Here is a 16,802-nt window from a genome sequence, read left to right on the forward strand (position 1 = left end):
GCATTTCTTTAATCAGAACAACTATAACATGTTTCTGAGTGGGAGAAAGATTCAGATAAATATTTCACAAAAAGAAATCATGAATAATGAGCATACATTTCCAGGGTTGTTTTTTGTTTTTGTTTTTGTTTTGCTTTGCTTTGTTTTGTATTGAACTTCTGTTCAGATTGAAGTTCCATTATAAAGGAAGGACTAAGTAGTAACAAGCAACTTCTTAGCAACGTCCGTGATTGATGAATATCTATTTTTAAGATGCATATCAAATGTGCTCTCCACTATGAAGCCCTTTCCTAACACAACCAGTATTTCAAATTACTGTTTCCTCTGTACTCCCCAAATATATCACACTTACCTCTTTAATTGACTTTATTACACTGCATTGTAATTAGATTTACACAACTGTTTCTTTTAGTAGATGAAAAAGTCCTTATACTATTAGTCTTTGTACTTCTCTAACACCTAATGTTATAGTTGCCATATAGTGCACAATCAACAAATGTTAGTTGAGAAAGGAAGAAAGAAAGTAGAAAGGTAGTTATAGATGAAAACTCAAAAGCTCTGGGAAAAGTAACAAAGTCACATATTTTAAGTAGAACTAGTGTCACCAACCATCCTGGTTTCTCAAGAATGAAGGTTTCTGTGCTTTCAGTGCTAAAACTCAGGAGATCCCCGGCAAATTGGGATGGCTGTCACTTTACACTAGGTCCCAGCTGTCAAGTCTAGACATTCAAAACACTGAATCAAACAAGAAAAAACTAGAAAGTCAAAGGGAATCATTTCTCAAATAGCGTAAACAGAGTCCCTGATAGGTACTGAAAGGAATCTGAAGGCTCTGTGGCTAGAAGTCATCAGGGAGGGGTCTAATTCCAGGAAAGATTCAGAGTTGTTTTTGTTAAAATGGGGAATTTTTCTCTCTGCAATCCAGAGTTACACAATGATGTCAGTTAAAGGCTGGGGAGTCAGATATATCATGCAGGACACCAACATGACATAATTGACATTTGCACCTCTTTAGGTACGGCTCTGATGTCTAAATTGTATATCCCAGTTGTACTGATTATGACATAGGTTCTGTTGCCAATAACAGAGGTCCAAAATATCAGTGGCTTAAACAAAGAGAAATTTATTTTTCTCTCAAGCATATGATTGGACTGACAGAGGGGCTCTGCTCCATAAAGTCACCAAGGCTCCAGGCTCCAACTTCCTGGTGGTTCCACCACCTACAGGAAACTGCTTTGTCTACATAACCCATTAGGCCCCTGTGTTCCTATTCCAGGCTATAAGAAGTGAGATGCAACCTGAAAGTTGCATACATCCCTTTTCTGAACATCCCATGGACCAGAAATCAGTGTCCTCATCTAAGCGTGAGGATAGCAGGAAAGTGTCTTCATTCAGGGTGGCCATGTATCCATATTAATATTAGGATTCTATTATGCTGGAAGAAGGAGAGAATGGAGACAGAAACATCTAGAATTCTCTGCTACACTACTCAATATAGTAACTAGCAACTGTTTATGCCTCACTGTTATAATAAAAAAATTTACAATTTTGGTGGTTTTTTTTTCAAGCATCAAGTATAAACATTAATCATTCCTATAGAGAGCCTGCCCCCATGGGGACATGATGCATGAACCCGGGAACCACCTCCTCACAGGTGGATAGAAGAAGAAATACACAACATGATCAAGCAAAGACTTTAAGAAACCCAAATTCATAAGGCAATAGCAACTAGCACAGAGGCCAAAGGCAAAATGAGAATGATGACAAAGGATGATGAAAAATAATGCTAAAGTAACATTAAAATGTGGTAGTCAAGAGCTAAAACACTTGGATTAATCCTGTTTCTGCTACTCACTCATTCTAAGTGTGTGATCTTCGACAACATACCTAGCATACCAGTTGCCTCTGTACATATAAAACTATTATAACAATAGTTTCCACTGACAGAACTAACATCATAATAATCTTATGGCATTGTGGTGAAGAATAAATCATTTAATAAAGTTCTTAGAATAGTGCCTGGCATATGACAGCATTGAAAAAGTGTTTTATTATTGTCTTATGGTTTTGGCTAGGGCTGGCCACCAGAAAGTCCAATTTATGTATTTATGTATGTATATATGTAGGTAGGTAGGTATTTTTAAAGTAAACTCTATGCCCAATGTGGGGCTCAAACTTAACGACTCTGAGATCAAGAGTCAGGTTCTCTACCAACTGAGACAGTCAGGCGGCCCTCCAAACTAGTTATTGAATCAGTCTGTAAATTGTTCACTTTCCTGAAGCAAGGATAATAAATTAGCAGATAATAGTAAAACCAACAAAAGCAAGATTCTTATCCTTGCACATTCTGAAGTGAGACAAGAAAAGGATGATAAGATTGTCCCATTTAGTTACTCAACAAATTCCTCTGAAATAGTTTTCATATGCCTGGTATCAGACAAATACTTGGAGTTGTTCATCTCATTTATGTCCCTTAACTAGAAAGGATTCTATAATGTAAAATGCAAAGAATATATAAAGGATCATTCTTTTCACCCAATAAGACGTCTGGGGGTGGCAGAGCTGGTCTAGAATGACTTGGCAATACTATCAATGGACCAGATCTCATCTCCCTTCCTGATCCGCCATCATAGTGCTGATGAGGCACGCACAGCAAGCAAGGTACAGCAGAGACGGTTTGATGAAACGCCTTGCCAAAACAGGGACCACTGTCTTTCCAGCCTCCAACAGGTGGGTCTTTAAAGCCCTCAATCCGAACACTTAGTTTCCCTTTTTATCTGCAGCATTCCACTTGCAGGTACCAAATTTTGTATCAGTTAGGAGTTGTGTTTGGCTTTTAATCACAAAGACCCAAACACTAGTGGTTTGATAAATTGTTTCACTTTTGTTAAGTAATGAGAAGCCTGATGGGAGGTGGTGCAGGGCTGGAAAGAAGGCTTTGCTGTGTTATCAGGGACTTAGGATCTTCCTATCTTTCTGTTCAGCCACCCTGAGCATTTGTTTATGGCCATAAGATGACTGATCCTTCGAGCAGGGCCTCAACACTTCTGGTAAGAGAAAGAATGTAAAGGGCATAATGTGCCTATCAGCTGAGCACCTATCCATATCCTTTGAAAGGCACATATCCTTTGAAGTGCTACCCAGTGACTGATACTCTTTGGACGGAACTTTGTCACAAGACCATTGCAGCTACAGAGAGCTTAGGAAATGTGTGTTTTTAGCCAAGTCCAGGTACACTGCCTCTCTGAACTAAGTTGGAGATCCATCAGTAAACAGAGAAGGTGAGAAAGAGTATTGGGTAGGCGTCTAGCAGTGACTGCCAGAAACCAAAGGTCTATCTAGTGCAGGCCTTCATCGCACTATAAGGCACCTCTCTCAAGAGATCATGGCTGCCCTCTAGATGAAATTCTGCAAAGGACCAACCACAGTCTTGAAAACATCAGATCATTACAAATTTGAATGTATTTTCCCAAACACCTCTTTTGGTAATAAAGATATTTTCAACTTATATAGGATTCTTTCTCTGGTTATTTAACAAGTTAGTAGGATTTAAAAATGTATTAAAATTGCTTCAGATCCATCACTGTCATGAATGATGTTAGAAAATATTTGCCAGGAGCCAAACATTTGAACAGCTTTAACCATGGCATCAGAAAAGCTACAATTACATTCAGGAAATAACTGCTTGATGTGTGACATTAAAATGCAGTTCCCCAGGCAACTGAGAGGGAGATACATTCTAACAACAGAGCTTCCATGAATTGCTAAGATCTTACAGAATTTGTAACACCTTTTGTTTATTTTTCATTGACAGTTAAATTACCACTTGAAAGCATCTGCTGACTAGAAAACAAATCCTCTCCTCTGGATAAACTAGGCATCTTCCAGAAATAAGTACCACACTAACTGATAGACCAAAAAGGGTCCCCTAAACATATTTAGAATTGACTAAGAGCCTGAGAGAATCAGCTCAAAGTGAAAGCATTTGGACTATTTCGTGAAACTTTAAATTTCTCCTTCTTGGCTTGGGATTCTCAACCTCAATATTCACATCTGGTTTTGGGTACAATACAGAATAGGGGAAATTTAGGAAGTCTTCTATTGGTGCCTACTGACCTAGATGAATTTAAATGAAACATGGATGAGGGTGCCTGGGTGGCTCAGTTCATGATCTCATGGTTAGTGGGTTTGAGCCCTGTGTTGGGCTCTGTTCTGACAGTTAGCTCAGAGTGTGGAGCCTGCTTCGGATTCTGTGTCTCCGTCTCTCTCTGACCCTCCCCTGCTAGCGCCATCTCTCTCTGTCTCTCAAAAATAAATAAAAAATATTTTTAAAAAATTAAAAAAAATAAATGAAACATGGATGGAAAGAGGTTTCTTACATTTTACAGTGGGTGTGCAGGTGGTCATGGGCCAGGGTAGCAATTGAAGGAAGGGACCCCAGGATTGAGGCCCCACTCTCACCCCTATCATCAAACAGACTGAAGAATGCTTCACATCTAGCTCTATGAATTCGCATCCTTAGCACAACTTAGGGTTGGGATAGAATGTGTTGCCTGAGTTTTTTCATAGCTACCCAGGAAACAGGAATTTGGATTTTGCTTTCCCTACCATAGTTCCTGTGCTGCAATTAACATGTAACACATCCAGAGAGGAAACATGGCTACCACAGCCTTCCCAAGTGGCATTTACCTGATTGCCTACTCTGGGCATCAGGATTCAATCTTCAATTGGGGTTCCATGTGGCTTATTCTATACTTGGGATTTTAATGGAATTTATAACTGAGCCTACCCTACAGAACGAGAACCACATACAGTTTAGGGGATCAGTAACTATGAATACCATGCAGTGGTGTTATAATATGAATTTCCAGTTCTTCAGTAAAAGCTGGTTGAAACCCTTTGCCAAACGGCATTGTATCAGAAATTCCATTTTTATTAGAAACACTTACATCCACTTTATTTGAATTTAATAGGAGAAAAGGGATCTAAAGCAAACCTGAAGAAATCTGTTTTGAAAAATCTGTATTAGTCAGGTTTCTCCAGAGAAACAGAGCCAATAAAATATATAGAGACATATATATAAGAGGAGATTTATTATAGGAATTGACTCAGGGGGTTATGGCGGCCAGAAAGTCCCACAATCTGCCTTCAGCAAGCTGTAGGGCCGGGAAAGCCAGTGCCATGCTTTCAGTCTGAGTCCATAAGGCCTGAGAACTGGGGTGGGATGAGGGGGGCTGATGGTGTAAGTGCTGATCAGTCAGAACGCCTGAAGACCGAGCGCTGTGATGTCCAGTGTCTTAGGGTGGGAGAAGATGGGTGTCTTAGTTCAAGCAGAGAAGTGAATTTGCCCTTCCTCGGCCTCTTTTTTCTATCCAGGCCCTCCACAGATTGGATGAGGCCCACCCACTTTGGAGAAGGCAATCTTCTTGACTCAGTTCACCAAGTCAAATGCGCCTCTCTTCTGGAAACAGCCCCACAGATGAACCCAGAAATGTTTCGCCAGGTATCTTGGCAAGTTGACACAAAAAATTTCTTTGTGGTACTTCTTTAATAATTCCTCTGAAGTTAAAAAAATAAATTATAAAAACCATGAAGATTTTTTTTACTAATATGTTCCAGTTTAAATAATATTATTGACCCTTTTATTTTTATTTTTTTTAATGTTTTATTTATTTTTTGGTACAGAGAGAGACAGAGCATGAGAGGGGGAGGGGCAGAGAGAGAAGGAGACACAGAACTGGAAGTAGGCTCCAGGCTCTGAGCTGTCAGCACAGAGCCTGACACGGGGCTCGAACCCACCAACATGAGATCTGACCTGAGCCGAAGTCAGAGGCTTAACCGACTGAGCCACCCAGGCGCCCCATTATTGACCCTTTTAAATGAAGGGTGAAGACTGCCTATCTCCCTTTCTTCAGTTCTTGGTTTTGGTTAGTTGTATTATCCTTATATTGTCTATGTTCAAACTGTTCATGTTCTGCTCTGTGACGGTGATGTTAAAGTGTTTTAGTATTGGCTTTATACTTAAAATTGTTTTTATATTTAAAAACTTAAATTTTATATTTAAATGCTTACTATAATGTCTTCATTCTTGAGTTCTTTATTTCGACTAGCTCTTAATTAGCAGGATCTCATATCAAGTAGTTTTGTCAATAAGGAACTTACATATACGTTGTGTTTCTGAGTTCATAGATGCTTGAGGCAGTGTTCCTTGTACTGAATGCTTTCTTGAGTGGGTATAACTTCCTTTACTTAAAGCTATAAATCTGTCTCCTCCAGAAAAAATTGTTTTGGTTTTTTTTTTTTTTTTTTGGCAATGACTGTTGCTGTGGAAAAGCTGGAGGATACCCTATGTCCATACTCCCAAACCTTTTTAGGCAATTTGTTGTTTTGTTTTGTTTCATTTTTGTGTGGACACTTGAGAAATTTTATCCTTGAAACTGTCCTTATCCTTGAAGTTTATCCAGCTTGGTGTTAAGCATTATGTCTTAAATTTTTCTAGAAGATACTGTTCTGGAAAATTATATGTATGTATGTAGGTATATATACATATTGCAAATTGTACCTTAGTTTTTAAGAAGAATATCTCTTTTACGGAGATATAATTTATATATCATAAAATTTATTCTTTTAAACTGTACAGATTGGTAGCTTTTAATATATTCACAAAGTTGTACAAATATCATCACTAATTCCAGAAAATTTTTATCACCCCAAAAAAGAAACCCCACACTTATCAATGGGGCCACTCCCCATTCCCATAAGGACATGGCAACCACTAATCTGATTTGTCTTGGGTGCATTTGCTTATTCTAGGTATTTCATCCAATAGAATCACACAACATGTGGCCTTTTGAATCTGCTTTTTTCACTTAGTATAACATTTTCAAGGTTTATCCATGTTACTGGATATATCAGTACTTCGTTTTTACGGCTGAATAATATTCCAGGGTACATGTGTATCACAGTTATTATCACGCTTAGTATATCCACTCATTAGTTGATGGACATTTGAGTTGTGTTCACTTTTATTAATGTTTATTTATCTATTTTGAGGGGGGGGAGTGGGGGAGGAGCAGAGAGAGGAGAGAGAATCCCAAGCAGGCTCTGTGCTGTCAGCACAGAGCCCAATGTGGGACTTGATCTCATGATCATAAGATCATGACCGGAGCCGAAATCAAGAGTTGGAAGCTCGACAAATTGAGCCACCCAGGCACTCCTGGGTTGTTTCTACTTTTTGGCCATTGTGAATAATGGTGCTATGAACATTCACATATAAGTTTTGTATAGGCGTGTTTTTGTTACTCCTGGGTTTCTACCTGCTGTGGAATTACTGGGTCATATGAGAATTCTATGTTTATCCTTTTGAGGAATTGCCAGATCATTTTCTAATGTAGCTGCACTATTTTATATTTCCACTAGCAGTGTAGAAGAATTCCAATTCTTCACATCCTCTGAAATACTTGTTAGCATCTTTTTGAATACAGCCATCCTAGGGGGTATGAAGTAGTATTCACTTAGGCCCTAATTTGCATTTCCCTGATGGCTAACAAGATTGAGCATCTTTTCATGTGCTTTTTGGTCCTGTGTATACCTACTTTGGAGAAATGTCAATTCAAATCCTCGGCCCATTTTTATATTAGGTTATTGGTCTTTTTATTGAGTTGTTAAGAGTTCCAGATACTAGTCCCTTATCAGAAACATGATTTGTAAGTATTTTTTCCTATTCTGTGGGTTATATTTTAAATTTTGGTGAAGCCTAATTTATCTTTTCATTTTCTCTTTTTTGCTTCTACTTTGTGTATCATTTTATGTATTTATTTGTTTGTTTGTTTGTTTATTTATGGCTGTCTGGGTGTCTCAGTTGTTTAAGTGTCTATCTTTGGCTCAGGTCATGATCTCACAGTTAATAGGTTTGAACCCCATGTTGGGCTCTGTGCTGACAGCTTGGAGCCTGGAGCCTGCCTGGGATTCTGTGTCTCCCTCTCTCTCTGCCCCTCCTCTGCTCATGCTCGCGCTCGCTCTCTCTCTCTCTCTCTCTCTCTCAAAAATAAATAATAAAAACATTTTTTCAATGGTCATTTATTTATTTTCTTCAAATTTTTATTTAAGTTCTAGTTGGTTAACATATACTGCAATATTGGATTCAGGAGTAAAATGTAGTGATTCATCACTTACATATAACACTCAGTGCTCATCCTAACAAGTGCCTTCCTGAATACCCATCACACACTTAGCTCGCCTCCCCACCTTCCTCCATCAACCCTCAGTTTGTTCTCTATTTTTAAGAGTCTTTTGTGGTTTGTTTCTCCTTCTTTTTTCCCCCTCTTCTCTCATCTGTTTTGCTTCTTAAATTCCACACATGAGTGAAATCATATGGTATTTGTCTTTCTATGACTGATTTAGTTCACTTAGCATAATACACTCTAGCTCCATCCACATCATTAAGAATGCCAAGATTTTATTCTTTTTGATGGCTGAATAGTACTCCACCATATATCTATACCACATTTTCTTAAAAGTTTTTTTAACACTTATTCATTTTTGAGAGACAGAGAGAGAGAGAGACAGGGTACAAGTGGGGAGGGGCAGAGAGAGAGAGAGAGAGAGAGACAGACAGACAGACAGACAGACTCCAAAGCAGGCTCCAAGCTCTGAGCTGTCAGCACAGAGCCCAAAGCGGGGCTTGAACTCATGCACCATAAGATTATGACCTGAGCTGAAGTTGGACGCTTAACCGACTGAGTCACCCAGGTGACCCTATACCACATCTTCCTTATCTATTCATCAGTTGATGGACACTTAAGCCCTTTCCATAGTTTGGCTATTGTTGATAACACTGTGATAAACATCAGGGTGGATGTTTTGTATCCTTTGGGTAAATATCTAGTAGTGCAATCACTATGTTGTAGGGTAGTTCTAATTCTAACTTTTTTGAGGAAACTCCATACTGTTCTCCAGAGACTGCACCAGTTTGCATTCCTACCAACAGTATAAAAGGGTTGACCTTTCTCTGCATTTGCTAACATCTGTTATTTCCTATGTTGTTCATTTTAACCATTCTGACAGGTGACAGATGGTATCTCATTGTGGTTGGATTTGTATTTCCCTGATGATGAGTAATGTTGAGCATATTTTCATTTCTAAGTGTCATTTCTAAGAAATCTAATTGGCTGATCCAAGGTCATGAAGATTTATGCCTATGTTTTATTCTAAGCATTTTATAATTTTTGCTCTCACATTTAGGCCTTTGATCTATTTTGAGTTAATTTTTCTATATGGTATGAGATAGTGATCCAAATTCTTTATTTTTTTTAAGTATAGTTGACAAATGTTATATTAGTTTCAGGTGTATAACATAGTGAACTGACAATTGTATACATTAGACAATGCTCATTGAAAGTGTAGTTACCATTTGTCACTGTATGTTATTAGAATATTACTGACTTGGGGCATTTGGCTGGTTCAATTGGTAGAGCATGTGATTCTTGATCTTGGGATCATAAACCCCACGTTGGGTGTGGAGCCTACTTAAAAAAAAAAAAAAGAAGGGCCATCTGGGTGGCTCAGTCAGTTGAATGACTGACTCTAGATTTTGGCTCAGGTCATGATCCTGGGGTTGTGGGATGAAGCCCCATGTCAGGCTCTGTACTGAGTGTAGAGCCTGCTTGACATTTTCTCTCTCTCTCTCTCTCTCTCTCTCTCTCTCTCTCTCTTCTTCTGCCTCTTTCCCCTGCTGATACTCTCTCTGAAATTAAAAAAAATGAATATTACTGACTATAGTCCCTACACTTTATTTTTCGTCCTTGTGATTTATTTTATAACTGAAAGTTTAGACCTCTTAATTCCCTTCAACTATTTCAACCATCCCCCTCACTCCCAGTTTCTTTCCTTTGCTACATGCGAGAGGATATCCAATTGTCCTACTATCATTTGGTGAAAAGACTCTTTACTCCATTTAATCGTCCTGACAGTCTTTCTGAAAACCACCTGCACATAAATATAAGGGTTTATTTCTAATAGAGAAATCTGCTTGTATTATATCTTTGACTACATTTTCTCCCATTCGTTGAGTTCTTTATTTCAGGAACCCTAATTATTCTTATACTGGATCATCTTTGTCTTTTCTAATAGCTCTCATCTTTTCTCTTATTTTGCATTCATTCACCTGCCTTTCTTGATGTTAGTAATTAAAATTGTAAAGGTTTTTTTAAATTTTTAATTTATTATTAGTTTTTTGTTTTTTGAGAGAGAGAGAACACATAAGCAAGGGAGTGGCAGAGAGGGGTGTGAGAGAGAGAATCCTAAGCAGGTTCTGCACGGTCAGCCCAGAGCCCCATGTAGGGCTCAAGCTCACAAACCGTGAGATCATGACCTGAGTCAAAATCAAGAGTCAGATGCTTAACCGACTGAGCCACCCAGGTGCCCCTATTTTTTATTTTTTGAGAGAGAAAGAGAGACAGAAGCAGGATCCCAAGCAGGCTTCACGCCTAGTGTGGAGTCCACATGGGGCTGTGATCTCATGACCTGAGGCAAAACCAAGAGTTGGCTGTCCAGGTGTCCCAGTAATTAAATTTTCAAAGTGTTTATTTTATATACAGTTCTTTATAATGAATTCCATAATAATGATTGTTCTCAATATATTTCCTTAGATCTGTAACTCCTTTATCAATTTTATTATCTTGGGTTTTTTTTTATCATATTGAGCTTGTTTTTATTAATTTGTTTTGTAGCATAAATCATTTGTGAGCAATCTGCTTCTGTTCCGTGAGCTTTATTTCTTACTCAGTTGCATCCTTTTTCTTTGTGTCTTTGTTTAGTTTGGCTGTTAAATGTTTGCACAGTTGCCATGTTGCTTCTCTGTTCCATCCATGCCTGATATTACTGAAGGTGACTTCTTTGTGTTTCCCATTATTGCAGAAGCTCATTTGCTTTCCTGACTCTGCTACAGCTTGGGACTTGAGGTGACTGTAATATATCCTCTCTTCAATAAAGGATTATGAAGTTTGGGACAGTGTTCATCTTTGGTAGAGTGCACTCTTCATGAATATCCCTCTTTTTGACACATGGTAGTTCTTTTGAAATGGTATTTAAGATCCTCTGCCAGGAACATGTGACACTGAGGTATGTCTACCCTTCCCTTGTGAGGCACCTTTGGGCTTTGGACAGTTTCCTCAACTCAGTATGGAGCCCTTGATCCTTCCTTCCATTTCAAGTCACCTCAGTGTTTGTGTTCTTCCACTTTTCTCTCCAAAAGTTGTTCTATTCCTCCTCAGTCAGAAGAGAAGAAAGATAAGGGCCTCAATTTCATTTGCTTCTCCTGACATTTGAGGGATTTAGTGAGACATCTCAGGAATATATTGATTCCCCAGTCCTACTTCTGGAAGTTAGGAGTGGAATATGGACATTTTTCTTGTGTTTTCCCACCTGACTGGAGAATATCTTCTGAAGTTTGAATCTCAAATACACGATACCCATCAAGTGCATTTAAAGAAATTTGCTTTTTTTCCAGTTACCATTGACAAATGCCTAACATTAGTTACCTACTACCCTTGGCAAGTGACTATATATTTCTATAGCCCTGCAGTATTCAATCTTTGATACTGTGGATCTCATTCATCTGTTTCTCTGTTCTGCTACTTCCCTAAAAATGGGAGGTTAAAAAAAAAATTCCTTGGCCTTTTGATAGAAAGCAACTCCCAGGTTGGGTCCAAGGTGAAAAGGGTCCCTTACTGGGTTAGATACATGCATGCCATTACCATTCCTGCTTGAGAATGCACAGTTTTACTGTTGCACTATTTTGTGCTAATAAATCCTGCAGAATATGTCCCTCCTATTTTAGTTTATTCCTCCTCTCTCATTTCTACTTATAACCACCCTGCCAACTCCTTACATTTCACTGTTAGACTGTTTATGTAAAGGTGATTTTAAAGCTTCCTTGTATTATCTCTGGGCATTTGGCTGAAAGGCATTGTCTCCATTTTACAACTAATTATCGAACAAATCCAGAGATTTTGCAGTGTTTGGTAACAAAAGTGCTAATGCTTCAGTGGCAGTGTTTGTAAGAAAATGTTAATTTTTAGGGTAAATGTTTTTTTAAAATGTTTTATTTATTTTTGATACAGAGAGAGATAGAGCATGAGAGGGGAAGGGCCAGAGAGAGAGGGAGACACAGAATAGGAAGCAGGCTCCAGGCTCCAAGCTTATCAGCACAGAGCCTGACGCAGGGCTCAAACCCACGAACATGAGATCATGACCTGAAGTCAGAGGCCTAACCAACTGAGCCACCCAGGCGGCTTCATGTTTCTTAATTTATGTAGCTTGGTCTTCAATGTATATAGAAATTCAACAATTATCTTTAAAAAACACATTTGCACGAATACTTCTTCTATTTTAGACTAAAGGTGCTGAAGAGGCCAAGTAATTTCTCTCCTTGATGTTAAGAACAGGGCTATGCCTGGAGCTGACCTCCAGAAAATACTAATCAATAATTATAATGACTGAGCTACCATATTAGTATAGAATAATTTCAGGGACTTTCCTCCTGGTTTGTCTGATTCTAAGCTTTTTAAATACCTGTATATATGTCAGAAAGTCAGCACGAGAAACTCTCTGCAACAAATCATAATTAATTGGGTACATGTTTAAAACCACCTTGGGCATTATGAAATAATCCCCCAAGTAAGGGATAAAAAAAATCCCATTAAAAATTTTTTTTAGTCTTAAAAGAAAACAAATCTGATGTCACCGGTTATGAGTCCAGGTGATCAATAACGTTTCACAATTTGTACCAACATCAGGGGAAAGGATCCAAAATGATCAGTATCAAATAGCCACAGAACGCAAGTAGGTTTTTAATAAAAGTCCTAACTTTCCTTCTCTTACAAATCAATTCTTCTCCAGGGTCAAAGTTCTGGACATCACAAATGCCATCCTCCTAGATACGGGGACTCACGTAAGGACCACTAGGTGCAACATCCTGCCTCAGAGCGGCGAGTGGGTTCTCATAGGTGCGTTGGACATATTTTTAACTAACGAACGCAGGAGTGTCACGTCATACTGTTCTCTTGCCCTAAAAGCTTAAGAGTTGTTTTTCTTACCGACAGCTTAACGCAGTCTTCTCCCTGCGAGGCCACCTGTTTGGTCATCTCTCGAAGAGCGAGGGGACACGAGCACTCCTGAGGCAGCGTTCTCTTGGCCGAACAGGAGAGGGTTCCCCGGGCGCTCAGAGCGTGCCCTCCCCAGCCTAGGTTCCAGCACTAGACACCTGTCTCCTTTCGGATTCGGTTCGCGGCGCCACAACCCGAGGGATGCAACACCCTCCTCCCGGCTGGCGCGGGTCGGCTCCGCAGCCCGCGGCGGCCGCCTTTCCGGAGCTCGTGCTGTTGAGCGTCCTTCGCACCCGGTTCGCGGGCCCGCCCCCTTTCGGGCGCTGGGCGGAGGACAGGGGCGGGGCGGGGCGAGGGCCGTGACGCGCGGAAGCTCCGGCCAATGGGATCGCCCGCGGCGCCGCCAGAGCAGCCAGCCCATAAAAACGAGGCACAGCTGTGCTCTCCAGCCCTCAGCTGTCCCTGGCTAGGAGGGTGTCACTGGCTTGTCGCCTACTTTCCTCAGGTGATCCTGGCCACAGCCTATATTGCCCGCGGCCGCCGGTGCAATTTACTTACAGTTCCCGAAGTGTCCCAGAGTCCCTCCGGAGCGGCAGCGTCAGGTCCATGGAGAAGGGCCCGGTGCGGGCGCCGGCCAAGCCGCGGGGTGCCAGGTGCAGTAATGGGTTCCCCGAGGGGGAGCCGCCGCGACCCGGGCCGAGCGGGCCGGCCGAAAAGCCGCAGCGGCCGGAGACCAAGAGAGTCCAGCCGGCGGACGGTTGGAAGGGCGACCGGCCCCGCAGCGAGGAAGATAATGAGCTGAACCTCCCCAACCTGGCGGCCGCCTACTCGTCTATCCTGCGCTCGCTAGGCGAGGACCCCCAGCGGCAGGGACTGCTCAAGACGCCCTGGAGAGCGGCCACAGCCATGCAGTTCTTCACCAAGGGCTACCAGGAGACCATCTCAGGTCAGTGCGCCCGCCGGCCGCGTGGGCGCGGGCGGCTCTGGCTTGCGGGGCGCGGAGTAGCAGGCGCGCTCCCGACCCGGGAAGTTTCCGGAGTTGCTTCACTCTTGGCCGAGTGAGCCGAGTGCCGTCACCTTCCGCACCCCGCCTTCCGCGCTGGCCCCGCTGGCCGGCCCTGGAGAGAGCCCTGCGCCGGACGCATTTCTGGCGCCCAGGGGGGCAGCCGCCGCTCCACCCGGGAGTCCACGCAGCCGTCCTTGCGGGGACCTCCCCCCCGCCCCCCGAACACAGCCCTCTCTTTGAGCCTCGGGGCGTCCCGGGACGTCCCCGTGGTCACTGAGCTCCCTGCCAGGTGAGAGGCTGGAGCCCCTTTTGCCTGAGCGTGCAGGGCCGGATGCTCGAGGCACATACTGGACCCACGCTTGCCAGGATTTGGGGTCACCTGGCGCTTGCGGAAGGGAGGGCTTCCCAGGCCGTCTTTTTCTCGAGGTCTCACGTTTTGGGAGGTCTGGGGTGAAACTTGGGCTTCGTCTGCTTGGAGCGCTGGGGGTGATCCTTTGTGGCAGACTCGGGGCCCGCACTCTCACGGACTTGCCAGGGGGCACTCGGGTCTTTGGAAAGGTGTAGTGCTCTTTGGTCCACCTCGTTAACTCCATCTCAGGATTCCCCCAGGGTTTGAGGTGTGAGGTCTCTCGCTGTTTGAAGCCGCCGCCCCCACTGTAAAAACTCAAAAGCCATAAAGCTACTCCCCGGGGGTCGGGGAGGTTTGCTGGGCTCTGGGACCCGGAATCGGAGTACCTCTAAGCCAGCTTTGCTCAATACTATACGTGCTTGAGGGGGGTCAGGCTTTTGCCCAGACGGCCAGAAAGCAGTAGGGGATGGGGAGGGAGAATGGAAAATGAGGACTTCACTGCCTATTTGCTGAGTGAACGGTGTTGGCCTTCACAAAAAGAGAAAGATGCAGTCTGACTTCTGCAACTGGGACCGAGGACGTTGTTTTCCCGTTCAGATCTTCTGTGCCTCTTGGTAACATGTATTTATTTGGCCCGAGAAGCCTCTGCCTTCATCATTTCTCAAGGAATAAGAGTGCTGCTTTGCAAGACTACTTTCCTGGCCCTGCTATTTTCTTGATCACATATCCGGCGATTCACCCAATAGATGTGGGAAGAACAAAGTTATTTTTGCTCAGTCTTCCACACCCCAAAGGAAGGGTGGGAAATCAGTGTGAGAGGGGTGGGGACCTAAAAGGAAATGATACTACACACTAAAGCCAAGAAATAGGCCTCTAGTTCTGTGTCCAGGTTCACTTTTCTACCTCTTGATGGTAAAATTTTCAAGACTCAAGAGCAGAATTTCAGAATGCAAAGACTGAAGAATAAGCAGTCTTCATTTGGCGAATATTCTGTCATTTGGTGATCTTCCACGGGGTAATGAAGAAACCTCTTTTAGGGCTTTGCTCATTCTGCCTCTTTGGGACACTGAAAGCAGTCTCCTCCATAACATTGGTCAGAGTGGGCATCTTTACAAATTCACAGGAGGTATTTCTGATTCCAAAGACAGGTCACAGATTACCTAAGATACCCACAAGGTTTATTTAAACAAATGGTGAGCAGAAGTTTGTCTCTTGAGCCATAGGACTAATGAATCCAAAGGACACTTAAGCCTTCCTTAGAAAACTGTTTCAGTCAAATGTTAATTTATTATTTAAAAAGATCCCTGGACCTAGAGACAGAAAGTAGATTAGGGGTTGTCAGGGCCTGAGGAGGAGGATAGAATGGGGAATGGCTGCTTCATGGGTTTCCTTTTTGGGTGATAAAAATGTTCTGGAACCAGAGAATGATGGTGATATTTGCACAACATTGTGAATGTACTAAATGTCACTGAAGTATACACTTTAAAATGGTTAAAATGATGAATTTTAAGTATATTTTGCCATGATGAAAAAAGTCCACAGACCATTTAAGAACTATTACAAGCCATTAATTGTCTATTTGTGATGCTTTGAGTGTTTTATGTGGAGAGTCTTGGTTAATCCTTAGTTTTGAGATAAGCGCTGTTCTTTTATCCCCATGACAAGGAAATTGAAGCAGACAGGTTGACAGCTTCAAGTGGTAGCACTGGTGTTTGAATTCCCACAGCCAGAATGCACAACTCTTACCTGCTTTCTTATGTTGCTATCTTGTATCTTATCTACCAAGTCTTTCAAACTATGAGTTGTGACCTAACAACTGTTACCAGCATAAGAAAAGGTGGAGTAGGGGTGGATGGGTGGCTCAGTCTGTTAAGCACCCGACCCTTGATTTCAGCTCAGGTCATGATCTTACAGTTCATGAGTTCAACCTCTGTACCTGGTTCTGCACTGATAGCGCAGAGCCTGCTTGGGATTCTCCCTCTCTCTCTCTCTCTGCCCCTTCCCTGCTTGCTCTCTCTCTCAAAATAAATAAAAATAAACTTACAAAAAATAGGTGGAGGGGCACCTGGGTGGCTCAGTCACGTGAGCATCCAACTTCAGCTCAGGTAACGATCTCACGGTTTGTGAGTTCGAGCCCCACCTCGGGCTGGATGCTGTCCATGTGGAGCCTGCTTCTGATGTTCTGTCCACCCCCCTCTCTGTGCCTTTCCCACTTGTATTCTCTCTCTCTCTCTCTCTCTCTCAAAAATAATAAGCATTAAAAAAAAGTAAATAGGTGGAGTAGAATGGATAAGATGCATTTATAACATGTAGGAAGGATACAAGTTGTGAGGAGCTTCGG

General features: G+C 42.1%; 1 protein-coding gene and 1 long non-coding RNA gene across 4 annotated transcripts in view; one reads left to right on the forward strand and one right to left on the reverse strand.

Moving 5' to 3' along the window:
• Nucleotides 1-14,093, reverse strand: part of LOC115300785 — a 57,595-nt gene extending 43,502 nt beyond the window's left edge. The window contains exon 1 of one of the 2 annotated variants that reach the window (XR_003912842.1): nucleotides 13,665-14,093. This is a non-coding gene — a long non-coding RNA (uncharacterized LOC115300785). Of the gene's footprint in view, nucleotides 1-13,097; nucleotides 13,390-13,664 lie in introns of those variants that run through there. The other variant, XR_003912841.1, reaches the window with a different exon arrangement.
• Nucleotides 13,568-16,802, forward strand: part of GCH1 (GTP cyclohydrolase 1) — a 43,308-nt gene continuing 40,073 nt past the window's right edge. For both annotated transcript variants that reach the window (XM_029950318.1, XM_029950319.1), the window contains exon 1: nucleotides 13,568-14,052. In XM_029950318.1, coding sequence (XP_029806178.1) covers nucleotides 13,713-14,052 — 340 coding nt within the window. In that variant the 5' untranslated portion in view covers nucleotides 13,568-13,712. The remainder of the gene's footprint in view (nucleotides 14,053-16,802) is intronic.

Source organism: Suricata suricatta, chromosome 9 (assembly GCF_006229205.1).
Source record: "Suricata suricatta isolate VVHF042 chromosome 9, meerkat_22Aug2017_6uvM2_HiC, whole genome shotgun sequence".
NCBI lineage: Eukaryota > Metazoa > Chordata > Mammalia > Carnivora > Herpestidae > Suricata > Suricata suricatta.